At 46.9% G+C, this 22738-nt stretch overlaps 1 protein-coding gene across 1 annotated transcript; it reads left to right on the top strand.

Moving 5' to 3' along the window:
- On the top strand, positions 1-22617 carry AKNAD1 (AKNA domain containing 1). Its single transcript, XM_059675068.1, is given in 13 exon segments — positions 1-1065; positions 2447-2486; positions 2652-2791; positions 2886-2948; positions 7557-7684; positions 10297-10453; positions 13015-13103; positions 16203-16297; positions 19733-19852; positions 19946-20053; positions 20703-20784; positions 21613-21742; positions 22471-22617. Coding segments are annotated over 13 exon segments (2271 nt in total). The 5' UTR covers positions 1-93.
- The last annotated feature ends 121 nt before the right edge of the window (positions 22618-22738 follow it).

A 22738-nucleotide genomic window follows, 5' to 3' on the forward strand; every position in this document is an offset into this window, starting at 1 on the left:
ACAGACAATGAAGACAGTCACTGAAAACCAGGAGCTCTGTTGGCATAACTGAGAACATCAAGGACGAGCACAAGGACAGAGGCCCGGCTGCCCATGGACAAGGCTGATTTCTCAGAGCGTAAGGCTTCCAAGCAACGGGAGGGCTTCCCTGACGATGGGGGTTCCTCCCAAACTAAGCTACACGCTGACCACAATTTTTCCTCGGAAAACAACATCCTGGGTGTCTCAGATCGAGTGATTCCAACAGCAGAGGACCCTCAAGAGAGGGCTGCCCATGAAATGACGTGCAGAAATGCAGGCGCGGTTATGACTCTGGGTAAAACGACTGAACGCGCTGCCAAGAAAAAATCTGATGAAGAGCAATGCTGCCCCCCAACTCTTCACATCCCAGCTAAGAAGGGCGACCGTTCAAAGTCAGACCTTTCTGATGTTTTACAGCATCATCTTTCCAAAGAGCGTCTAAAAGTCCAAGGCAGTCATTGTGAAACTCTCCCAGAGGTCTCCAGTGCGGACAGTCTTGATGAAGCCATTGTTAAAAGTTTTATTTTGCATTATGTTAAGAGTTTTTGGCCAAAAGAACCAACCCCAGAACTCGCTGACCAGCTCAACCCCCTGAGGGAGGATGACATGGGCAGTGAGCCCCGCTGTTGCCCCACCATGACAGCAGAAAACACCTCTGAGACAGAAGAGCCAGTGGCTGCGGGAGACGGCAGCCTTCCACAAAGTTCTACTTTTCTAACTAAATCCAAGAGTCCAAGCAATAAACAAAAAGGCTGCCAAGGGCAGAAACTGCAGACGGAACACACAAGATCAGGCCCTGGGTTCAAATATGGCCAAGGCTGTTACCGGTTCTCTGATCGCTCTAGTGTTGCTCCCCAAGTGAAAATCCCTAAAAATAATACGATTGATAAACCACTTCTAACAGATAAACAAGCCAGCTTTTCTCCTGAACTGAGAGCTGGATTAGCTCTTGGGCAAGAAATTCCAGAAGGCACGGCTAGGCCAGACAGTGCTGAGAAGGAAGAGCAGGAAAGGAAGACTGGGGACCCCTCCCAGCAGACAGAGGTAAGAGAAGTCACCTCCGGAAACAGGCCAGGGCTGCTCCTCTGTGCCAGAGCCGGTCTCTGGAAGGTGACTGACACCTGTTCCAGGTCTGAGGTTCTTGTTCCAGTTCTGAGCGAGTTCTGTGACCTCTCAGAAGACCACTGGGTGCCTCATGAGAAGAAGCAGGGGCTGGAATAACAATAACACATCATAGAATTAAATCCAAATTCTCCCACCTGGAATTTGAGTTTCCCCATCTTTTTTAAAAAATATGTTTTCATTGATTTCAGAGAGGAAGGGAGAGGGAGAGAGAGAGAAACATCAATGATGAGAGAGAATCTTTGATCGGCTGCTTCCTGCACGTCCCTGTCTGGGGATTGAGCCTGCACCCCGGGCATGTGTCCTGACCTGGAATTGAACCGTGACCTCCTGGTTCATAGGTAGATGCTCAACCACTGAGCCACTCTGGCTGGGCTTCTCTAGTCCTTTCAGGTTGGAGAACTGGACTCTATAGGTTCCATACCCATCATGTCACTGAGACATTCGTAATCGTCAGCCTGGTGAGACCACAACCGTTTCCAGCGGTTCTCAACCTGTGGGTCGCGACCCCTTTGTCAGTCAAACGACCCTTTCACAGGGGTCGCCTAAGACCATCCTGCATATCAGATATTTAAATTATGATTCATAACAGTAGCAACATTACAGTTACGAAGTAGCAACGAAAATAATTTTATGGTTGGGTCACAACACGAGGAACTATTTAAAGGGCCAGAAGGTTGAGAACCACTGGTTTAGCTGCTGGCACTGGCCTGTTTCTGAGCTCTGTGTGCTGTGAGTGATGGGCAGCCCCTCAAAGCGAATCACTCTGGAATGTAAACTCCTGTCCCGCCTGTGTGAGCAGAAAGGGGCGTGTCCTGGTAAAAATCGCTGTCTTGACACCCATTATGGAACATAATGCATACTATTTTATGTTCTTCTCTAGGGTGTGGCTACCATGAGTTTGGTGTTAGTGAGAGCAACAGACCTGGTGAGAAGGCCTCATGGGACTTGTGGTCTAGTTTTAGGAGAAATGTTTGCGTGTTTCATATAATAGGATCAGACATGATAGTATTAACAGCTAATGCGTACTCAGTGCTTACCACATGCCTGAGTCTAAGTACTTAACACTTACTCCTCATAAGGACCCCAGGAATAGGTTCTGTTACTGTCCCCACTTTCCTGCTGAGAACGTGAGGGTTACGGTGATAAGTAATTGCCTGGGCCACCCACAGATCAGTGTGGGAGGTGATTCAGCCTTGATGCAACACGGGCTGCCTGGAGGACCAGAACCATCAGCCATTCTGAATAATGGCGTCCTTGATCACTATCAACAGTAACACTTTCTTATCCTTTAATTATGCAGATGAAGCCTGCAACACACAGCCACCAAGAACATCTCACAGGTACTAGCGTTTTTCAACCTCTTTCATTTAGATACACATTTAGAAAAAATTTTTAAATAGCAAATGGTGGTGATTGCCACCGACTTTCATATTCAGGACTTAATAAATCTGCAGTGAACTTGAGATGAACGGTAGCCCAACTTATTCTCTCTTCTATAGGAACAGGATCCGAGACACGCCCCTGGAAGCTGTCATCAACCTCTCAGAAAGACCCTTCCTTGAGTTCTTCCATATTCCAGAAGATATCCCAAGGGAGAGAGATGTGCCAGAAGCTAAAAGAACAGACAGATCAGCTGAAGACTAAAGTAATACCTTTAAAGATTATGAACAGTAGAAGTGAGCAAATTCAAATATAAGATACCATGCCACTCATGAAATATTGCATTTTTTTCACTGCAGGTGCAAGAATTTTCCAGAAGCCTAGCACAGGACTCCCCCAGCTACGAGCAAGACGAGAGGCTGGTAATAAGTCTTTCCTGGGGAATCTGACACGGGAAAGTACAAGGGCTGCCCAAGACCGGGCCTTCTCTGCAGGGGGCAGTGGAGGTGCTCGGGTGGAAACGTTCTGCCAGGGGTTAAGGGCAGTAACCTGTGTCCATGGCTGAACAGCCCCCAGAGGCCTGGCGTTGGTCATACATACATAACTCCCTAGAATGCTAAGTCAAATTGAATTAAGCATTAAATATGTCCTTAATAACATATTTCAAGCTGGTTATATGGAAACTAGTACAGAATTGTGCTAATGTTTATGAGATTTCCTCTTTCCCTTCCCCATCTTCCCATCCCCCACTCTCCTTCCCACAGTGCTGAGGCTCAGGTCTCCCTGATTATTTGAGGACTGGGGCTTCGTGTTACAGGAGCGAAAAGGGCTTAGAATTCCTCTATGTGCTCAGCCCTCTCTCTTTCTCAGGGGATCTATTACTTATGGCTGTTCGCTGTTTTTCTTCACCAGTTGCCCCATAATAAATCTGAGACCAGGGCAGGTCCAAGAGACTAGCACACCAGCTGTTACACAGGATCACAAAGCCCATCCAGAGTCCACGGGTCCCAGGGGGTGTCGGCTATAAGACTTACCAGGATCTGGCAACTCAGTATATAGTAACACTTCAAAAACTTAAAATTGATCCTGAAGCTGTGCTTTCAGATCAAAATCTTTGGGTTCCACATCCTTGCTGATTGTATTTAATCAAGTCACTCATTTATGTTGTAACCACCACAGCCTTGTTCATCAGTGCCTGGGTCACGGGAAGTGGGGGTGGAGCCTGGCAATGGGGCAATACGCTGAGACTGTGAGAGCTAGAAATGTGCAAAGTGGGAGATGTAGTCTAGGCCACTAGGTCAACCGCAAGACATGGTCACAAGTCCTGATGTAAAGAGCACCAGCAAAGCTCAGGCAGGCTGTGCTTCAGAGCCCAGACGGCACAAAAACTGGGAGGATCCGAACCTTAAGAGACATTCCTTACTCATTCATTCATCACACTAATTAAATAACTCATTCATTCATTCATTCAACAAACACTTATTGGGTGCTTCCCATGTCCCAGACTCTCTACCAGGCATTTGGAGATGATGAAACTATTTCTTTTTCTAGCGGCCAATAGTCTCCTAGGAACAGGTGGGTAAATAGACAAGTGGCACACAGCTTGAGAAAGGTTACAGGTGATGCTAAGGGAGGCAGGGAAGAGGCTCAACCGTGTTAGTCAGAGAAGGCACTTTAGAGGGCTTCCTAGGAGTGACTCTGAGCTGGGTATTGTAGGAGGAATCTAGGTGAGCTTGGCAGAGTAGGGAGCAAGGGGTGGTCCAGGAAAAGGAACCAGCAGGTGCCATGGCCCAGGAAGGAAAGTGCTGAGCGTGTGAGGAACCGCATGGTGCGACAATTGACCAGATGGAGCCCAGGGTACATGTGGTGAAGGGAGGAATGGACAAGACTAGAAAGGTAGACAACAGCTACATCATTAAAGCCCTTTAAACCACACCTGGGAGCTTGGATTTCATCCTGAGGTTGAGTGATGGGCAGCCTGGGGTAGTTAAAATCAAGTAAAAGCGAACACCAAGGGGGCAAGACTGTAGGGACGGAGACTGGCTAGGAAGCCATATCCAGGGAACACGTTATGAGGACCTGAACCAACGCTGACAATAAGGAGGAGAAGGGACAAATCTAAGGGGTAAGGAAGCGGGGGCAGATTGAAAGGGGCGAGTAGAGGGAGGGAGGAGGCTTGGATGAATTTCAGATTGGTAGCTTGGACAATTGAGGTCAGGAATAAAAGTGGAGGGTCCAGTTCAGAATGGGTGTGGGAGGCAGGCAGGAGGTCAGTTCCGTTTGTGACATTGTGAGTTCCCTGTAGGATTTCCAGTTGGAGAGGTCCAGGAGGCAATTAGAACGATGGATCTGGACTAAATGAGGACTTGTTTGGGCCAGAAATGTAAACTTGAGTATATTGTGGGTTGAAGCTATGGGGTGTATGAGGTTACCTAGGCAAAGACACAGCGTAAGCAGTGAAGTCCGAGGTTAGAATCATGGGAAACAGCAATCCAGGGCAGGTGAAAGAAGCAAGGTCCCCCAAGGAGACCTGTGAGGAGTGACTCTAAAGGTCAAGGCAGACCTGGAAGGGGCAGAGTTGCAGAGGCCAAGAGAAAAGACAGTGTTAAGATGTAGGGAGTGAGCCACACCCTCAAATGTTCAAGGAAGGAAGGAAGGAATGCATGATGTGCCTTGGGTTTGGCAACCCGGAGGTCATGAGGGACCTTGGCAGCTCGGTTTCAATAAAGTGGTGGGTCTATGGAAGTCAGATTGGGGGAATTAAGGAGTGAATGACAAAGGCAAACTCCAAAAACCCAGGCTTTTAGGAACTGGGAGAACACAGAATTTTAAGGGGCCGAGCAAAGCAGGGGGAACTGGTTCAAGACACTGGCCTTCTGAGGCCTCAACTCAGGACGTTTCTTCCTGATGTTCAAGGGCATGTGGGGATTTGTGTTGGGACATGAGAGAGGAGGGGAGGGGAGGGGAGGGGAGGGGAGGGGAGGGGAGGGGAGAGGAGAGAGGAGACGTGACTTCTGGCAGTGTCAGCCTTGGTCCAGGCCCCTTTGGTTCGGTGTCAGGAGGTGGTCAGACAGGGCTACAGTGAACCTTCTCGACATGAGCAGCACAATATAGAAAGCATTTCAATAATGGAGCAGCCATCTACACATTGGTTGTATGATCTTAGACATGTAGCATGTCTTCCATCTCAGAGTTGTTATGAGAATTAAATGAGGAAAATTTATGGCTAAAAAACTATGCCCTATCTTCTTCTGAGATATAACATGATTCAAAATCCAAGACCCTAAATTATAATTTATAATGTGCTTTCTTCTCTTTTCTCCTTCCTTTAAATTCTTTCTCATGACTTTAATGTCATGTTTGTGCTACCAATTCCTCATTAACTAGTCCTAACTTCCCATCCATATCTCCAAATGTTTGCATCTTCACTTGGATGGCTCACTATACTGAAAATTCTCTCATCCAACACTGTAGAACTTGTTGATATTGACATCTTCATTCAAAGTTGTTAGCTTTTCCAAATTCCTCATTTTAGTCAGGGCTCTCACACTCTGTCCATCTCCCAAGCTAGACCCCTGATCATTGACTGTGAGGTTTATAGAATCAGCGGCCTAGTAGGAACTAGGTGGTCTGCTCCAATGGAGTAATTGAGAAGAGTTTAATAAGCCATCATTCAACAACAGTTAGGGACAGAGGAAGAACAGATACTCCGGCCCAAGGAGAGTAGCTGTAGCTGTAGGAGTAGCTGACAAGCTCTGTGGCTTTTGGTAGAGACACAGTTGGTCCATGATGATACCTGCAGGAGGAAATCAGGGAAACAAAGACCCCTACCTCATCCTTCTTCAGTTCCTCCCTCCTTTTGATGTCTATGGAAGGTCAGCCTCCTGGGTGGGACACAGAGAAGGATGGAGGATAGATCTGGGGGGAGAAATGGAAAATATTTACCACACTTGCCTTTTTTTATACCCAATAGCCAATGTTTCCAAACTTCTTTATCCATTGTTAATAATAATAATGATAGCTACCCACTACTGAGTATGTACTAGGCTCCTGACACTAAGTATTAGCTCATTTAATTTTCACAATATGAAAAAATTGAAGTTTAGAGTTCAAGTTCACTAAAATCATACAATTAGTAGGGGACAGAGTCTGAACTTGAACCCTGGTGGTCTGATCCTTTAACTCCTGATCCTTTTCTTGCCCTGGGGAATCTCTCTCTGATTCATCCTCTCCCCTCCATTTTCATGAGTGCTGCCTGGTCCAGGCCCTCCTGAGTACCCTTCAAGCCTGACTTCAGTCTCACCTCTCCCACTGAGCCACGGCAAAGTACTCCGATCCAGCCCAGGGCCAGATGTAGACATTGATCAGGGAATGTTTAGCGGCTGGGACTGTAGGGCTAAAGTCGCTACACTTCCAGACAAGACCCTGACCTGCACGGTTTACACAGGCACCTGTGCGAGGCTGCATGTGGTGACGTGGTGACATCTGGAAGACCCATTCCAGCTTGGGGCTAAACTCCCAGCTGTTCCTTCCTCATCTCACCCTCTAAATGCCAGAGACTCAAAGCCAGGTCCTCTAAGCTCAGTTCCCTTGTAAGATCTATGTGGCATCAGACTTACTCCTTAGCGCTCCGCTTTCCTCCTCTATAAAACCGGGGTAATAAGTCTACTTTGCAACATCTACAACACCGATGAGTAAGGTAAGTAAGAAAAGGAACAGAATGTATTCTAGAAGCTAAAAATCATTCTGCAGATATACAGGGTTATTAACGTCCCGTCAAGAGGCTCCGAGTGGGTTCTGGGAGAGAAATCAGAACCACCGAACTTTTCAGCTTTGTGCTACGAGAGAGGGTGGTATGTGGAGAAGGCCCCTGTCTGAATTTTAGATGTCAGACTCCAAAACAAAACACTGGCCAGGAGAAGGATGACGGCTGTTTTGCACTACTGTAGGGTACACCCTCATGGGCTTGGGGGAAACAACTCCATGCGCAGGGTTACATGTGAATGATGCCAGTGCCTTCTCTGCCACAGGAGCTGCAGAAACTGCAGGCCCATCTGGAACTGCTGAAGCAGGAGTTTGTGGCTGAGGAGCAGCTGACTTTGGAACAGCAAGTCCACAAGCCTAAATCGCCAGCTGTCAGTGACTATGACCCCAAAAGGTCAGGTTTAAACTGTGAGAGGTGGAAGGGTTGGAGAAGAGATCTCTTCAGGTGGGACTCGGATGTGGCTGCTGGTTTCGTGCCTGAGAGCCACGAAAGGCCCAGAAAGGTCTAGGGTCAGTAAAACCCCTGCCACCGATGAGTAGGTGTCACCGCATGCGAAAGACAGTGAGGAATTCCTGCTACGTGGAAGGTCCTGTGCTAGGTGATGACCAGATGGCGTGTCCAGAGTGAACAGCTGTCTCCTGGCGGAGACAATGTGCCGCCATCTTGCATTTCGTGGATGTCATTAGAGTTGGTTCTGAGACGCAGAAGAGCACAAGAACACCGTGGAAGGGCTCACAGTCTAACCCAGAGGCCCTTCCCTCTCCACGCTCCTCTGTCCTCTCCCTCACCCCCATCTTGCCCTTATTTCTCCCACCTGGTTCTTCTCTTCTGTCCCACTTCCCCCCACCCCCCCTTTCTTTCTTATCCACAGACCATTTCAAAGGGGCAGTGGGCTGGAGAGGATTGTTGTAAGGGTGGTTAATGTTGGGGTGAGGGACCCACAAATCCTGATGAAGGGAAAATGTTAAAACTTAAATGATTCCTGAGCAAATCCACATTAGAATCTTGGATGCATACTTACACTGAAGTTTCCAACTGGCCATTTTTATGGCACCACAATCCTCTTTCCAAACCAAATAGCTTTAAGATGTATTCCAGGAATCAAGGCTGGGATTGTTTCCATATAATTTCCTGCTATGAATTAAAAGAATCCATTCAGTGGGCTTAATATTCGTAAGGTCAGCTCTTTCTATTCCTAGCATTTTAACACAAATCATTCTTGATGCCAAAATAGTTAAATGGTTTATTTTTTAGCACTTGCATCCTGAGGCTTTTTTCCCCAAAGTACAATTTTACTTTTTCAAAAAAATGAATGAAACCTCTGTCTACTGTTATTTCAATACCAACTAATTAGACAGCAAGGATGGGGTTTTTTAATATTGATTTTCCCTCCAAAGCCTTTTTTAAAAAAGATCTCCATATGCTTTCTCTATTTGTTTAAGAACGAAAAGAGTAAGGATATTTATTTTCCAAGGAATCCCACTGTTGGCAGGGGTTTTAAAGACAGGCCTCTGTGCACATGAAGACCAAAGTTATGCAATCCAGGCCTTATTTATATCCCAGTTACACCCACACTGCCTGGCCCAGCATAAACCAACAGAGTCCCAACTGCAATTATATCCCATACACAGGAGAAGCTTCCACACGGGCAAGCTCAGTAAACTCAGTGACACCACCTCGGGCAAGCGACGCTGCTCAGTCCCAGGCTGGTCCTCCTGCTCTCACATGGGTGTCACCTGTCAATGAGCAGAACCCCATGCGCTGGAGGGGCTGGTATGTCGAGAAGCTTCTAAGCCCTGAGACCAAAGGCCATTGCAGATAGTTTGTTCTGTAGGGAAAGAATTCTGCAGATTCATCAGCTAATCGCTTGTTGAAGTCAACTGTTGCACTCTTATGAAAACCTTCTTATTATTGCCTTTCAAAGGTAAGATGCAAAAATAACTGTTTGGATTTAATGCATCTTGTTTGTTAGAATGTTGTCTGGAAGTTGTTTGAATCTTTCACACACACCAACACCCGAAACCAAGGGGCCAAGAAATGGGATTCTACCTCCATCAAGCCCTGGTATTATCGTCTTTGGTTTTACAGAAAAGATAAATTCCCTCAAAAATATCTTTTCTCCGCCTCCAAATCTGCATGTTTTCTCACACACACACACACACACACCTTTCTTCCTTCACTCACTTTGCGGCCTCTCCAGCCCCATCTCTTCCCACGACCTGCGGCCTGCTTCAGCGTTTCTCTTCCTTCACATGTTCAGTCTCTCCTTGTCCGTTCTTCATTCTCTTCTGCCTGCCAGGGCAGAACACATTTCCCCATATCTTATTTGATTATCAATATGGTTTTTCATGCTGAGATCTTAGTCCCACCACTTACTGAACAGGCCAGCCTTTCCCATGGTGGAAAAAGCCATGTTATCGTATACGAAATCTCCATGGGTAACGGGACGGGTCTGTTCCATTCCACTGACCTAGGTATCTACTCCTACGTCAACCACACAGTTTAAATTACTGGAGTTTAGTATATATTCTGAAATGTTTCCTCCTGTTTAAACTTTCTTTAGCTATTCTTGCACTCTCTTATTAAAACTTTATCATCAGCTCACCAGACGTCCTTAATAAAATTCCTTTAGAATTTTGTTCAGGATCGTGTTGAATTTACAGATTAGTTTGGGAGGAGTTAAAACCTTTGCACTGAGTATTTGGGTCCAGGAGCTTGTTTTCTTCATGTAGATTTGACACATTTTTTTGTTAAACTTGAGACATTGGAAGCACAGGAAGATTAAGTGATTTGCCCGAGGATGCACAGCCAATGGATAGCAAAATAGGGATCAGAGCCCAGGCCTTTCAAGTGACACTAAAACAGGATGCCCATCAGGGCAGGTGTCCATTATGGGTCCTTTCTGAGGACAGGCCATTTAATAACATAGATCAATGCCATGGTCAAGACCTGCTGTTACTGGTTAGAATGTTGACTGCATGCCCCCCACGATGCCTTCTGTTTAGGAAAGCGGAAGGTGAAGTCTCCAGGATGGAGATGCTACTTGAAGATGTTGAAGGGAAGGTTGATGAAGGCAAACACACTTCAGCTGGCTCTCTTCCCGAGAGTTCTCCAACCCTCCCAGGTGGCCTGCTATCCACATCCTCTCCACCCTCAGATGAGGTAATGCATAACCTACAGCCCAATTCCATGCCAGGAAACACGGTTGGTTCCTGTGCATTTATAGAATACGCATTCATGGAATTACAAAATTCTACTTTAATATTTCATAAAATTTAACTTCCCAAAGTCCCATGAATCATATTATTTTCAATGGAACCAGCTTGTAAAAATTAGAAGCTATTTCAAGTTTTGGTTTTTAAAACCTCTCATTAGTTTAGGCTGCAACAATGTAGTTTAAACTGATGAACTGCTGAAGAGCTATTTCTTCAGGACAGATAGTAATATTTCTGTGGATCGTGCCTGGAAGAAATAATTTTTCTTTTTAATGGTTTTGTACTCGCTCTTCCAAATGAGAATGACACTCTCAGTGCAAGAACCATTTCCATGAGTCCACATCTGCATTTCCTTTCTCGCAAGCTAAATTCTTTTGGATTGTCTAAAGATGCAATATTAGGAATTCCAATCCATCACCTCTGTCTTTCTACACTTTACTTTTTGTAGCCTCAACTATTGGAACATTTCAGACTAGATTCTGAGAAACTGAATTGTAATTGCCTTAACTTGATTCTTTGGTTTCAGTCGGTATGTGAAGACACACAGCCTGTGGCTGGCATTCAAAAGTTGAATAGGTTTTTGTCAGAGTCAAGGACAACATGTTGAGCATTATACACAGTGGTGGGGCAAAAGTAGGTTTACAGTTGTATGTGAAAAACAGTGCTTATTCTTGTATTAGTATGTATTAATTTTTAAAAAAATATATTTTATTGATTTTTACAGAGAGGAAAGGAGAGGGATAGAGAGTTCGAAACATAGATGAGAAACATCTATCAGCTGCCTCCAGCACACCCCCTACTGGGGATGTGCCCACAACCAAGGTACATGTCCTTGACTGGAATCGAACCTGGGACCCTTCAGTCCGCAGGCCAACTCTCTATCCACTGAGCCAAACCAGTTAGGGCTATGTATTAATTTTTTATCAATTACTGTTTTAATTTCCAAAGGAACGTTGTAAACCTTTTGCCCCACCCTGTATAAATGTTAGCCTTTCCAAAGAAGCATGTTCACATCCTCAAAACACCTAGCTTCCTAGCAAAATCTCATTCAGTTTAAGGCCCAGCTGCAGAGTTAGACCAGACAACTGGGAAAATATTAAGTGCAAATCAAGTTCAGTGTTGAGATTTTTAGTACACAAAGTGCTCTAAGGAGCAGGACTGTGCTTAAGAACACAGCATACGGGGAAAGGGGCAAATCCCAGCTCTGTGTGCTACTTGCTACACTGGGTGACCTGTCAGGTTGCTTAAATTCTCTGAGCCTCAGGTTACTCATCATTAAAATGGGAACAATGGCCCAGGGTGGTGGGAAGGAATAAGGAGGCCACCGGAGAAGCACCTGGCCCAGGAGCAGTCAACAAATGTTTGTTTTCGTCATAAGGAAACACTGAAACTGTCCCCAAAACGAATGGGCAAAAGATGTGAACTAAAAAGTCGCAAGTAGGAAATACAACTAATAAGCAAGCAGCTGGGAAACGCTTATCTCCTTTAATAGCAGAGGAAATGCTCATGAACGCAGGGTGCCACCCCTTATTAAATTAACAAAACCATTTTCAACTGATCATTCCTGATGCAGTGGAAGGTGTGGCCACGGAGTGGCCCACATTGTTGGTGGCTGTGTAATTCCCACTGTTGTGGAAAGCAATTTGCCAGTTCCTGTCATCACACAAACATGTTCGTACCCTTTGACCCAGACACTTCCTAAGGAAGTCATTCAAACACGGAAAAAGCTATCTGCACGATGCTGCTTGTGCCGGCAGTGTTTATCATGGTGAGAAGGGTGCGTTTCTCTTCTGTTCCCCTAGAGCACGGTGGGGAAGGTCCAGCTCGTGGGCTGTATAAGGCTCAGGAAATCATTTGGTCTGGCCCTGCCGAGGCATTAGGGTGAGCTAATTAAATGTTTGACCAAGTGTAGCAGGCTAATTTTTAAGTTGATAATTTTGTATGGCCCTCAAATGATGTTATAAATATCCAGAAAAAAGGTTCCCCACCCCTGAAAAGGGTAAAACCACTGTAAGAAATATAGGGTAGGTGGTGTCAGCCCTTTCAGGCCAGTAATGCCTTTTTTTTTTTTTTGGCGGGGGGGGGGGGGCGGGGTGTTAATTCCCTAAACTTTGTTATAATTCTTAGTGGATTGTATTTCTTTGGAAAAGCTTTCAGAGCTCTACTAACTGATGGTTGGATTGATCGATTTAAAATTAGCTTCTAACATCTGTTCGTCCTCTGGTGAAACCAAAGGGTAAGAAAAAGGGAAGAATACCCTCTCGTCTGTATACGAGATTTAAAATCTGCTTGGGGAAGGGAAGAAGACAGTATGTTGTGTTGAAGGTTCTTTCTCTAAGTCCTGGCCTACAGCACAGACCCACCGAGGGAGGGGTGAGAACCGAGCCGCCTGCGGTGGTAAGCAGTGAGCCTGGGCTGCTTGCTGGGCAGAGCTGTGCATGAATGTGAGCAGCCAGGGGGTGAGTCACTTCCTGGGTCACAGCTGCATCTGTGTGCTTTGTGGTGCAGGACCCCCGCCACACCTCCGCCTCCGGAAGGCAGCAATGTGCAGAGATAACCGGCCAGAGCTGTGCCTTCTGCCACTGGGTCCTCGAATGGTGAGGGCTTCTGACTGCTAAGCTGCAGGGGGTGGGAGGGTGTGGGGGGGGGGGGGGAGCCGGGCCTGGGATAATGCCTCCAGTGAGAGTGGGCGTCAACTCGCTGACCAGCTGCCAGAGCCACTGGCCCAGTTACAGAACCGCAGACCTCGGGGCTGGGCACACAGCCCAGCCTCCCTCCCATTTACAAGTCCCTGTGGCTGTGGTTCTCCACTGGGGACAGCATCAAAGTCACCGGGCAGATGTTTAAATCATGGACACGCCTCAGCCCCACCTACTGTGACATCCTTGCCAGGGTGGAGCCTGGGAGGAATTCTTGTTTACATCTCCCGGGTGATCCTGATGATCTCGGCTACAGCACAGGGAGGGGGGGTCTGTCCTGAGGGCTCCTGTGAACACTGCCAGGTGGGATAGTGTCACACACCCCTGTCCACCGGCTCCCCACCCCCCACTCCCCCTGGGATGAGGGAAATTCCCTGTTGGGTTCCCCCTCTATTCCCGGGTCCCACCAGAAATAAACCTTATCCCACACCTCAGGGCTTACTTCTCCTATCACTCGGCATGAAATCTTCCAAGTTATAAATCGTGCACACAGATATAAAACCCTACGTAGACGCCCGTAATGCTTTGGAAATGCTCATTGGAGCAGCTGCTGGCCCATGTGAATTCAGCATCATTTATTTGAAGCTTCCATGGACTGGGGCCAAAGCCTGGCTAATTACCTTGGGAAGGTCAGGAGCAAGGAGGGCAGAGCTGTTTGGCAGCTGCTGTTACATGCACGTAATGGACTAATAGAAGCAGATGAGGAGGCTGACAGACTGGGGTTTCCTGAAAGAAAGCATTCCCCACGGGAACCGCACTCATCATAAGTGTTCCATTGAGTTTCTGCCTCCCCCTCCCTCGAAGAGACACAGCAGGTTGTGTGTGCTAACATCTACTGGTGTCACCTGGTGAGGCTCAGGACTTTAAACCATGTCCGTCATCAGCTCTGACTCTAAACACAAGGGGCACTGATGTGCTTACTCCCCAGTCATCCCTGCCCACTGTTTGTATTTCTAGAATTAAACCTAGATTCTGAATGTTTTTTAGGTTTTATTAAGTATGAAAATTTTTTATGCTTAAAGAACATTTTCATCAAGCATTCATAAGGTACTAAATGTTTCTCTTCCAAATTCCTAGCATAGACCTAGAGGGACCAGGGTTCTAGACTAAATATACCTTTCTCTGATGGACAAGATGGAGAGAAATGCACAACCAAGTATAAAATCAGACCTAACAGTGAAGCTACTGCTGGGGAGGGAGGAGGCAGACATGTTACAAACTGCAATCCCAGTCAGTGCTGTAATAGTCCCGGAGGAATGAATGGGCAGAGGGCTCCTCTTTGCTCTTTCAGCAGACAGCGCTCTCTCAGGTGGGGCGTGTTCCTTGTAAAGCTTGCTGATGGGCAGAATGCTGCAGGGCATTTGCAGGGAGGTGTGTTTGCATGCAGGTAAATGGCATAGATGCTGCATGCAAATGCTTATCCCTTTGTGTTGTTTCTGCGGCAGGACTGGATTTAAGCCACTAAGACTGTCTTCTCAAGTAGAGTTGCCCTGAGCTGTTACATTTGGCAGGAAGATTTCAGCGCACAGAGACGCTTAAGAGGCAGAAAAAGAAAGTCGTGTTGGACTGAACTCACTTGAGTGAGATCCAAGTTTCCCACTTTGGAGAGCAGATGTTCAGAGGCCCCAGCGGAGGGGGTGGAGAGAGAAAATGGGGTGTGAGGAAGTGTGACTCAGGAGGACAGAGTGTTTTTCCAAGAGGAGGGGAAAGGCTTGGCTTCCCAGCTCCAACCCCACAGGCACAGCAAGACCTGCACACGTGCCAAGCAGCACCTCATACCCTCCCTGGGAATCGATCTCAGTCCTGCCTCACCCGCTCGGGCCAGGATCCCTTGGGCACGGTGCCTCCACACGAGGAATGAGCACCTTTCCCCGGGGGCTATTACTGTACCCAGGGGCTGAGCGAGAGCTTTAAGAATGTTTGTGGGGTTCCTTTGGAGGAGTTAGGATTTCTGTGAAGGAGGGAGACTGAAGCAACAGGTCAGAGGAAGCAGCTGGTAAATGACAATTGTAGGGCATCTTTCTGATGCCCCCTGGTGGCCTGTACTGATAAAATTAAGCTCAGATGTCCCCCAGCCTCTAGACCAGTGGTTCTCAACCTGTGGGTCATGATCCCTTTGGGGGTCGAACGACCCTTTCACAGGGGTCGCCTAAGACCATCGGAAAACAAATATATAATTACATATTGTTTTTGTGATTAATCACTATGCTTTAATTATGTTCCATTTGTAACAATGAAATTGGGGGTCACCACAACATGAGGAACTATATTAAAAGGGTCGCGGCATTAGACAGGTTGAGAACCACTGCTCTAGACCCATAAACCTGGGACAAAATCTGTTTTATGGACTCTTGGGAAGCCATGTGACCCATAGTGGCATACAGCACAGCTTTTTTCCCCCCCGATAAGAACTGATTGTGAAACATGAATATGAAAAAAGCTCCAAATTTTATAATTCTAAACTTTAAATTTCTATACTGTGTATGTATGATGATTAGATATTATCCTCTGCGGAACAAACAGATTCACTTTTTTAAAAAATACAGTATTTCCTCTTTTTAAAAAAATATTGATTTCAGAGAGGAAGGGAAAGGGAGAGAGACAAACATCAATGATGAGAGAGAATCATTGATCAGCTGCCTCTTGCACATCCCCTAACGGGATTAAGCCCGCAACCCAGGCATGTGCCCTTAACCGGAATTGAACCCAGATCCTTCAGTCCTGGTTGATGCTCTATCCACTGAGCCAAACCAGCTAAGGCCAAACAGATTCACTTTTAATGTTTGGAAACTATGTCCTTATCAGGCTAAACTGCACTGGGTACCACTTCTCAGGGGGAAGCTCACAGACAGGCAGAGGAGACCCCTGGGAGGACAACATGCCCCTGCTGTACCGTACAGGCTGACATAAGAAATGGGACATGTCCCCTTTACCAACATGCTCACTATCTCTATTCAAAGTCTACTGACGATTCATGGGGTCTATGCACCTTTTTAGGAAGCAAACCCTGGAGAAAGGCCACAGAAGGACCAGCTGTGGAGGGCTTCCCATTGCCCTTCAGGAAAAGGCACCTCATCCAGACTCACTTCTCAGTAAGTTGAGGGGGCTGGGGCTGTGGGTACTCAGTCTTCAAGATCCTTCCCTGTGGGGTCTGCTCATGGTGGGCACCAGCTTGCCATTGGCCACTCCAAATAGCAATGCCTAGGCCAGCCGTGGGCAAACTATGGCCCGCAGGCCGGATCCGGCCCGTTTGAAATGAATAAAACTAAAAAAAAAAAAGACCGTACCCTTTTATGTAATGATGTTTACTTTGAATTTATATTAGTTCACACAAACACTCCATCCATACTTTTGTTCCGGCCCTCCAGTCCAGTTTAAGAACCCATTGTGGCCCTCGAGTCAAAAAGTTTGCCCACCCCTGGCCTAGGCTGTGGTGTTGCATGTTTTTTTTTAATGTAAAGAATTAAAAATAAATGATTTAAAAGATGTAGTCAGGTAGGTGAACGTGCCCACACCTATTTCTGGCCAACACCTCAGGACTGCATAGACTAGGTCCCTGGGTGGCCTCAAGGGTGTGTCACCCCATCCAGCAAGACCCACGTGTACACCTATAAGTTTCCCGCCGCGTGAGATCTGCTGCCCACTTGTCCATGCGCGTGTCAGAGAAGCACAGACAGTCAGAGCTGGGAGGAGACCCAGAAAGCACAGGGCATGGAATTCAATGGTTTTTAGTCCTAGGAGCCTTCTTCAATGCGAATGGAAGCAGAGCATCCTCTGGCAGCTTTGCCCTGGGTGGGGAAGAGGCGGGACCGGGCCTGCTTGCCCAGGCAGCTCCTGAGTGTGACAATCACCCCCAAGCCTCATCTACCCCATTTACACATGACGAACCGGAGCCAGAGAGCGAACAAGGATTATGCTCAGAGAGCTTACCTTCATACAGCCTGTTAGCCAAGAGCCGTTTCCCAACTCACTGTTCTGTCACATTTAGTTCTATTTGTTCTCTGTAGATGATATAATTTGTGATAATAAATATAGGTTTCATTGAACATTTATATACCAGATGCTGTAACAGAGTAGAGCTTTTCGATGTGGTCGAAGGCCTCTGGGAGTCCCTGAGACCCTTGCCGGGACCATGAGGTCCTCTCCTTTCTAACTATACTGTATATGGCTGCAAGGCCAATATTGCAACAGACTGAATGGAGATGCAGCTATGGAACCCTGCTGTCTTCTATTAACCCAGATATTCAAGATACTTGCCAAGACATAAAGCATGCCACTCTTCTAATTTCAAAAAGTTAGCTTTTGTTAAAAAGATGTTCTGTTAATATGAAATGGATTATTGTCATTTTAAATGATACCATAAGTAAAATATTTTTTAGATACTTCAGTTAAAAACAACTTTTTTAAGCCTCGGACTACCCATTCAGTCTTGGAAAGATCTGAGTGATTGAAGCAAAAATGATTTTAAGTTTATCTATAGATATTTCTCTACCCACCCATCTTAAGCTGACTGACTGTTGAGGACAGCTCTTCTCCAGTGCAGGGGGACATTCCTCCACAGAAAATGGTGTGTATCATGGTAGACGGCAGGACAAACCACCTCAGCAGAAGTTCTCTAGGGCCCTCAATTTTATGTGTGTAGAAGGGTTATAAAATCAAAAGTTTGAGAACTGTTGACGTAGTATATGTAGTTTAACTGTACAACACCTATGTAAGGTAGGAATTATCTTTAGAGATAGGGAAATGGTGACTCAGAAATATTAAGAGACTTGCCACGTCAAAGAGGTGGTGTGTCGTTACCTACTGCTGGGTAACAGGGGACCCCAAAACATAATGACTCAGAACAGCCAACACTTACTAGCGCCTTTCTGTGGGTCTGGGATTTGGGAGCAGCTTTCCTGGGTAGTTCAGGCTCAGCATCTCTCACCAGGCTGCAGTTAAGGTGCTGGCCAGCACTGATGTCATCTGAAGGCTTGACCGGGGCTGAGAATCTGCTGCCAAGATGGTCACTCATAGGGCCATTGGTTGCTAAAGTGTCACTAAGACATGGTAGCCAGCTTCCCCAGAGCAAGGGATCCACGAGAAAGAACAAGACTGGAAATGTCAATATCCTTTATGACCTGATTTTGGAAGTTATTCACCATCACTACTGCTTTATTCTCTCTGTTACAAGTGAGTCACTAATCCAGCCCACCTCTTGAATAACATGTCAAAGAATATGTGGAAAACAAAACAAAAGAATATGTGGACCCCTAGCTGGTTTGGCTCAGTGGATAGAGCATCGGCCTGTGGACTCGGGGGTCCCAGGTTCCATTCCAGTCAAGACCACATGTCTGGGTTCCTGGCTTAATCCCCAGTGGGGGGTGTGCAGGAGGCAGCCAATCAATGATTCTCTCTCATCACTGATGTTTCTATCTCTACCTCTCCCTTTCTCTCTGAAATAAAAATATATTTTTAAAAAGACTCAGTAACTTTTCTTCCTATATTCTTCAAAGTAACCCAACCCTGTTACTCTTTATCATAAAACGTTGTGCGCGCGCGCGCGCACACACACACACACACACACACACACACACACACACACACACGAATATGTGGACATATGTCAACCCATCCAGCGAAGGGGCAGAGGCAGGCCTCAACTTCAGGCCTGTCTGAATCTCTCGCTCTCTCACTGTGCAACACAGCCTTCCCAGGGTAAGTCCCTGCCCTCTGTAATTTCCTTGGGTTCAGGATCAAGAAGGCACTCAATAACTATGCACTGAGTGAGGTTCAGGGAAGAAAAGAGTCCTTTCTAGAGCTCCTCCCATTTGTGACTTACACTTTGAAAGACCAAGTCCCTGACAAGTGAACTCATGGATGCAGAGGCTGCTAGCAGTGGCAGAGGCTGTGTCCCGGCCTCTTCTCTCCCGGAGCTGAGATGCGGCTTGGACACCCGAGCCTGCCGTGCTCACCTGCCTGGCCCAGGCTCCCACCCCGTGGCATCCCCTGGAGCATCCCACTGCCGAGCAGGTTCTAGACCTGCACCAGACACACGCTCTCCACCACTGGCCTCGGGTGGCACTGGCGAGGGCACAGCTGATTCAAGTTCCTACCTGGGCTTATGAACTTACTTGGGAAAAACCATCTTTCCAACCGCCTGGGTGACAAAACAGGAGCTCCTGGCCCACAGCAGGGGATGAGAAGAGAATGTGGATCTACTGGGGCAAATCTGGAAAAATGACTAAATGCAAGCTCATCTGATAACTCAGAGGGCCAAATTCTCACAGGCCCACTGTTCCGCAGGCCTTTACCAAGCACCCACAAGTGCTAGGCAAATGGAGGCTCTCTTATCAGAACACCTCCCCGCTGTCAGGAAGGGACCCTGAATGTTACTCCTGGGCTGGCAACTCCCCTTGGTAACCGCGGGGAAGTTAAGTACTGTGGTGTCTAGTGCAGACCTGGCCCGGCTAGAGCTCTGCTCGCCACACCACATTGTATGACTATGACCGAGACTCACACTTCCTTGGTGTAACGGGTTTCTTCAGGTGCCGATACAGGACTCAGCGGCTCTTCTGCTCCCGGCGCTGGGCTGCAGAGCACCTGCGAGAGCTGTGGCACTAGGACTCCCAACTGCCCCAGAGGCGGCCGGAAAGAACCACTTAAAGGTCAGGGCGACCAGGGAGCCTCCAAAGAGGTCAGAAGTGGGGACAGCTGTTGTTTCCAGGCAATGAGTCTTATTTTTAATCTTTCCTTTTTAGAATTTCATTACAGATATGACACCCCGGGACAGAATTACTTAAATCATAGCGAAGGAAGAGCCTTTGTCCAGTTCCGCTTTTTAAATGAAAATAAGAATTCTCCACCTTGTAAGTACACCTCCTCCATGATCCCATCTTTGTGAACAACCCAGTCTCCCTCCCAGGCCTGGGAGACCCACACTGCTCCTTCCTCTCCTGTCTGCTCCTCCTGAGGGGGAGTGAAGCCTCACTCCTAGAGACCAGAGGGTAAGACAGGAGCCTGGAAGGAAAAAGAGGGAAAGGTAGAGGACGGAGGAGGGGTGACTTTAATACACGTATCTTCTGTTTAGTCTCTAATTTCTAGAATTGTCCTAGTGACTTAATTTCTGACTCTTAGAACCCTAAGTCGGAGGGGACTTCAGGAGTCCAAGTGGGTCAACCTCTTGGGAGATATTACCCCTCCACCTTCAGATGAAGTTGTTGAGCCCAGAAAAGTTAGACCACATGCCCAGGTCGCACAGCTAGCGCCCAGGGAACCTAGACTCCTGGTCTCTTGTCTGCTAATAATTCCTTTTAAAAATGGAATTTCTTTCCTGAATTCTCTGACTTCAGAATACTTGATACAAAGTTCTTTGTTTCCTATGTTCCCCAATTTTCTTATTAAATTTTTATCAAATGTTTCACTCACATAGAGAAGTTCAGAAAATGATACCCACATATCTACGATTTGGGGATCGTTTCTGATGCTCTGAATTTAATCAGAACCAACATTTTCCAGCTTATTCAGAACCAAACTGGATCTGTTCCCAGAGAGCAAATTCAAAATCTTCTCAAGATGAGCGTGAGCCCAAACCAGGAAAGTAAGTATCACTTCTCATTAGTAATGGTGACAAGAATGGCTACCCATTGGCTGGGTGCATACTATGTGCTTAATGCATTAAATTACCTCCCAAGATCATCTAGATTCTAGAGCAGGGGTGGGCAAACTTTTTGACTCGAGGGCCACAATGGGTTCTTAAACTGGACCGGAGGGCCGGAACAAAAGCATGGATGGAGTGTTTGTGTGAACTAATATAAATTCAAAGTAAACATCATTACATAAAAGGGTACGGTCTTTTTTTTTTTTTTTTTTTTTAGTTTTATTCATTTCAAACGGGCCGGATCCGGCCCGCGGGCCGTAGTTTGCCCACGGCTGGTCTAGATCCTAAGTAGGAGAGCCGGATTCAAACTGAAGTCTGGCTAGGACGTCAGTCTTCCATGTGTTCACTCACCACGTTATCTGCGCGTCCACAGCAGGCACTGTGCTAGCTGCTGAACACACTGACAGAGTGGACCCTGTCCCTGCCCTCAGGGAGCTCACTTTTTGGGAAGAGGAGGTTGTGTGTGAGTGCCAAGAAGAGGTCACTCCAAGTGCTATTATCTAATATGGGGGTTCAGGGAAGCTCAACTCCAAAGATTAAATGAATTAGCTAGCAAGGGAAACAGGGGGAAGAGAGACCCTTCCAGTCTACGTGAGCTTCCGACGTGGGAAGGCCCTGATGTGGGAAGCTCAGCTGCGGTCATCCACCAAGGCACTGTGACAGCGGCAACACAGAGGGTGCCGGCCTCCACACCAGCACACAGGCACCCTGCACCCCAGAGCTGAGGGTGGCGCTTCACATGAGTATCCCTGTGCTTTTGCCTACCAGAAAAAACCTTAAGGCTCCCATGACCTCCGCTTCAGACCTGGCTACATCCTCCCCGCATTTCCACTCTGGTAGGGTTTCTGGAAGCCAATCCTTAAGCAACGTTAGCAGTGACGAAGAAACGAAATCTGAGGTGAGGACTCAGAAGAACATTCTAGAATCCTTGCAGCTTGTAAGTTTGGTCTTGCTGACCACAAAATCGATGGCTTCTAAATTATTACAGTACGGAGCACCCAAAATGCTCTGCTAACAACAGTGTGTGCTCAGCACTAACCTAAAGACAGAGGGCCTGAGCAGCCACGTGGTGTGTGCTACTCCTAAACTGGCTCCCAGGGGAACTTTGTGGGCAGTGCCTCAGCTACAGGATCCCCTGGCCGCTCTCAGGACTGTTCCACCGACAATGGGCTTAGAGCTGCTAGCCACATATTTTTTCCAATCAGAAACTCGAATCCCAGGTCATTTCCCAAGGCTTGTGCACACATGTGTGGTATCCCTGCCCTCTCAGTGGTCATGTCCCCCAGTCCCCTTCAGTGGCCCCAAGAACTTTCCTTTTCTCAGATCTCTTTCTTGACAGCAGGGAATGGGCCCAGCAGGTTTCTGACCTCACCCTCTGATTCATGCTCATCAGTCACATGTCAGTCCTTTTTCTGTCCCTTGCCCTAAAAAATACCTTCCATCTCCGACTGGTTTCCTAGGAAACCAACTCTCAAAAACAGAAACAGACCTGGTGGAAAAAACAGAAACAGACCGGGTGGAAAAAAGAGCACTCCCAATTCCACCTGGCAGTGTGTGATGACAGAACTCAGTTAGCAGGAACAGTGGCAAACGTGTGACTAAAATATGCGCACTTGTCCTCCGCAGGGTTTAGCCGCCTCTCTGGACCATGCCCTGAGGACAGCAAACATTTTGAAAGAAACAACTGATCAAATGATCAGAACTATTGCAGAAGATCTCGCCAAACTACAGAGATGGAGGAATCGATTGAAATACTAGTTTGATGCAAGGTGACTGGGGATTTGAGAAAAAAAGAAAGGCAAAGAAAACTTAATCTTCCCCTCAAATTATTTTACTTATTACACAATTTAGGATAAATTTCTAGAGAAAATGCCAAAACCATAAGAAATGGGGA

Source organism: Myotis daubentonii, chromosome 18 (genome assembly GCF_963259705.1).
Source record: "Myotis daubentonii chromosome 18, mMyoDau2.1, whole genome shotgun sequence".
NCBI classification, from domain to species: Eukaryota; Metazoa; Chordata; class Mammalia; order Chiroptera; family Vespertilionidae; genus Myotis; species Myotis daubentonii.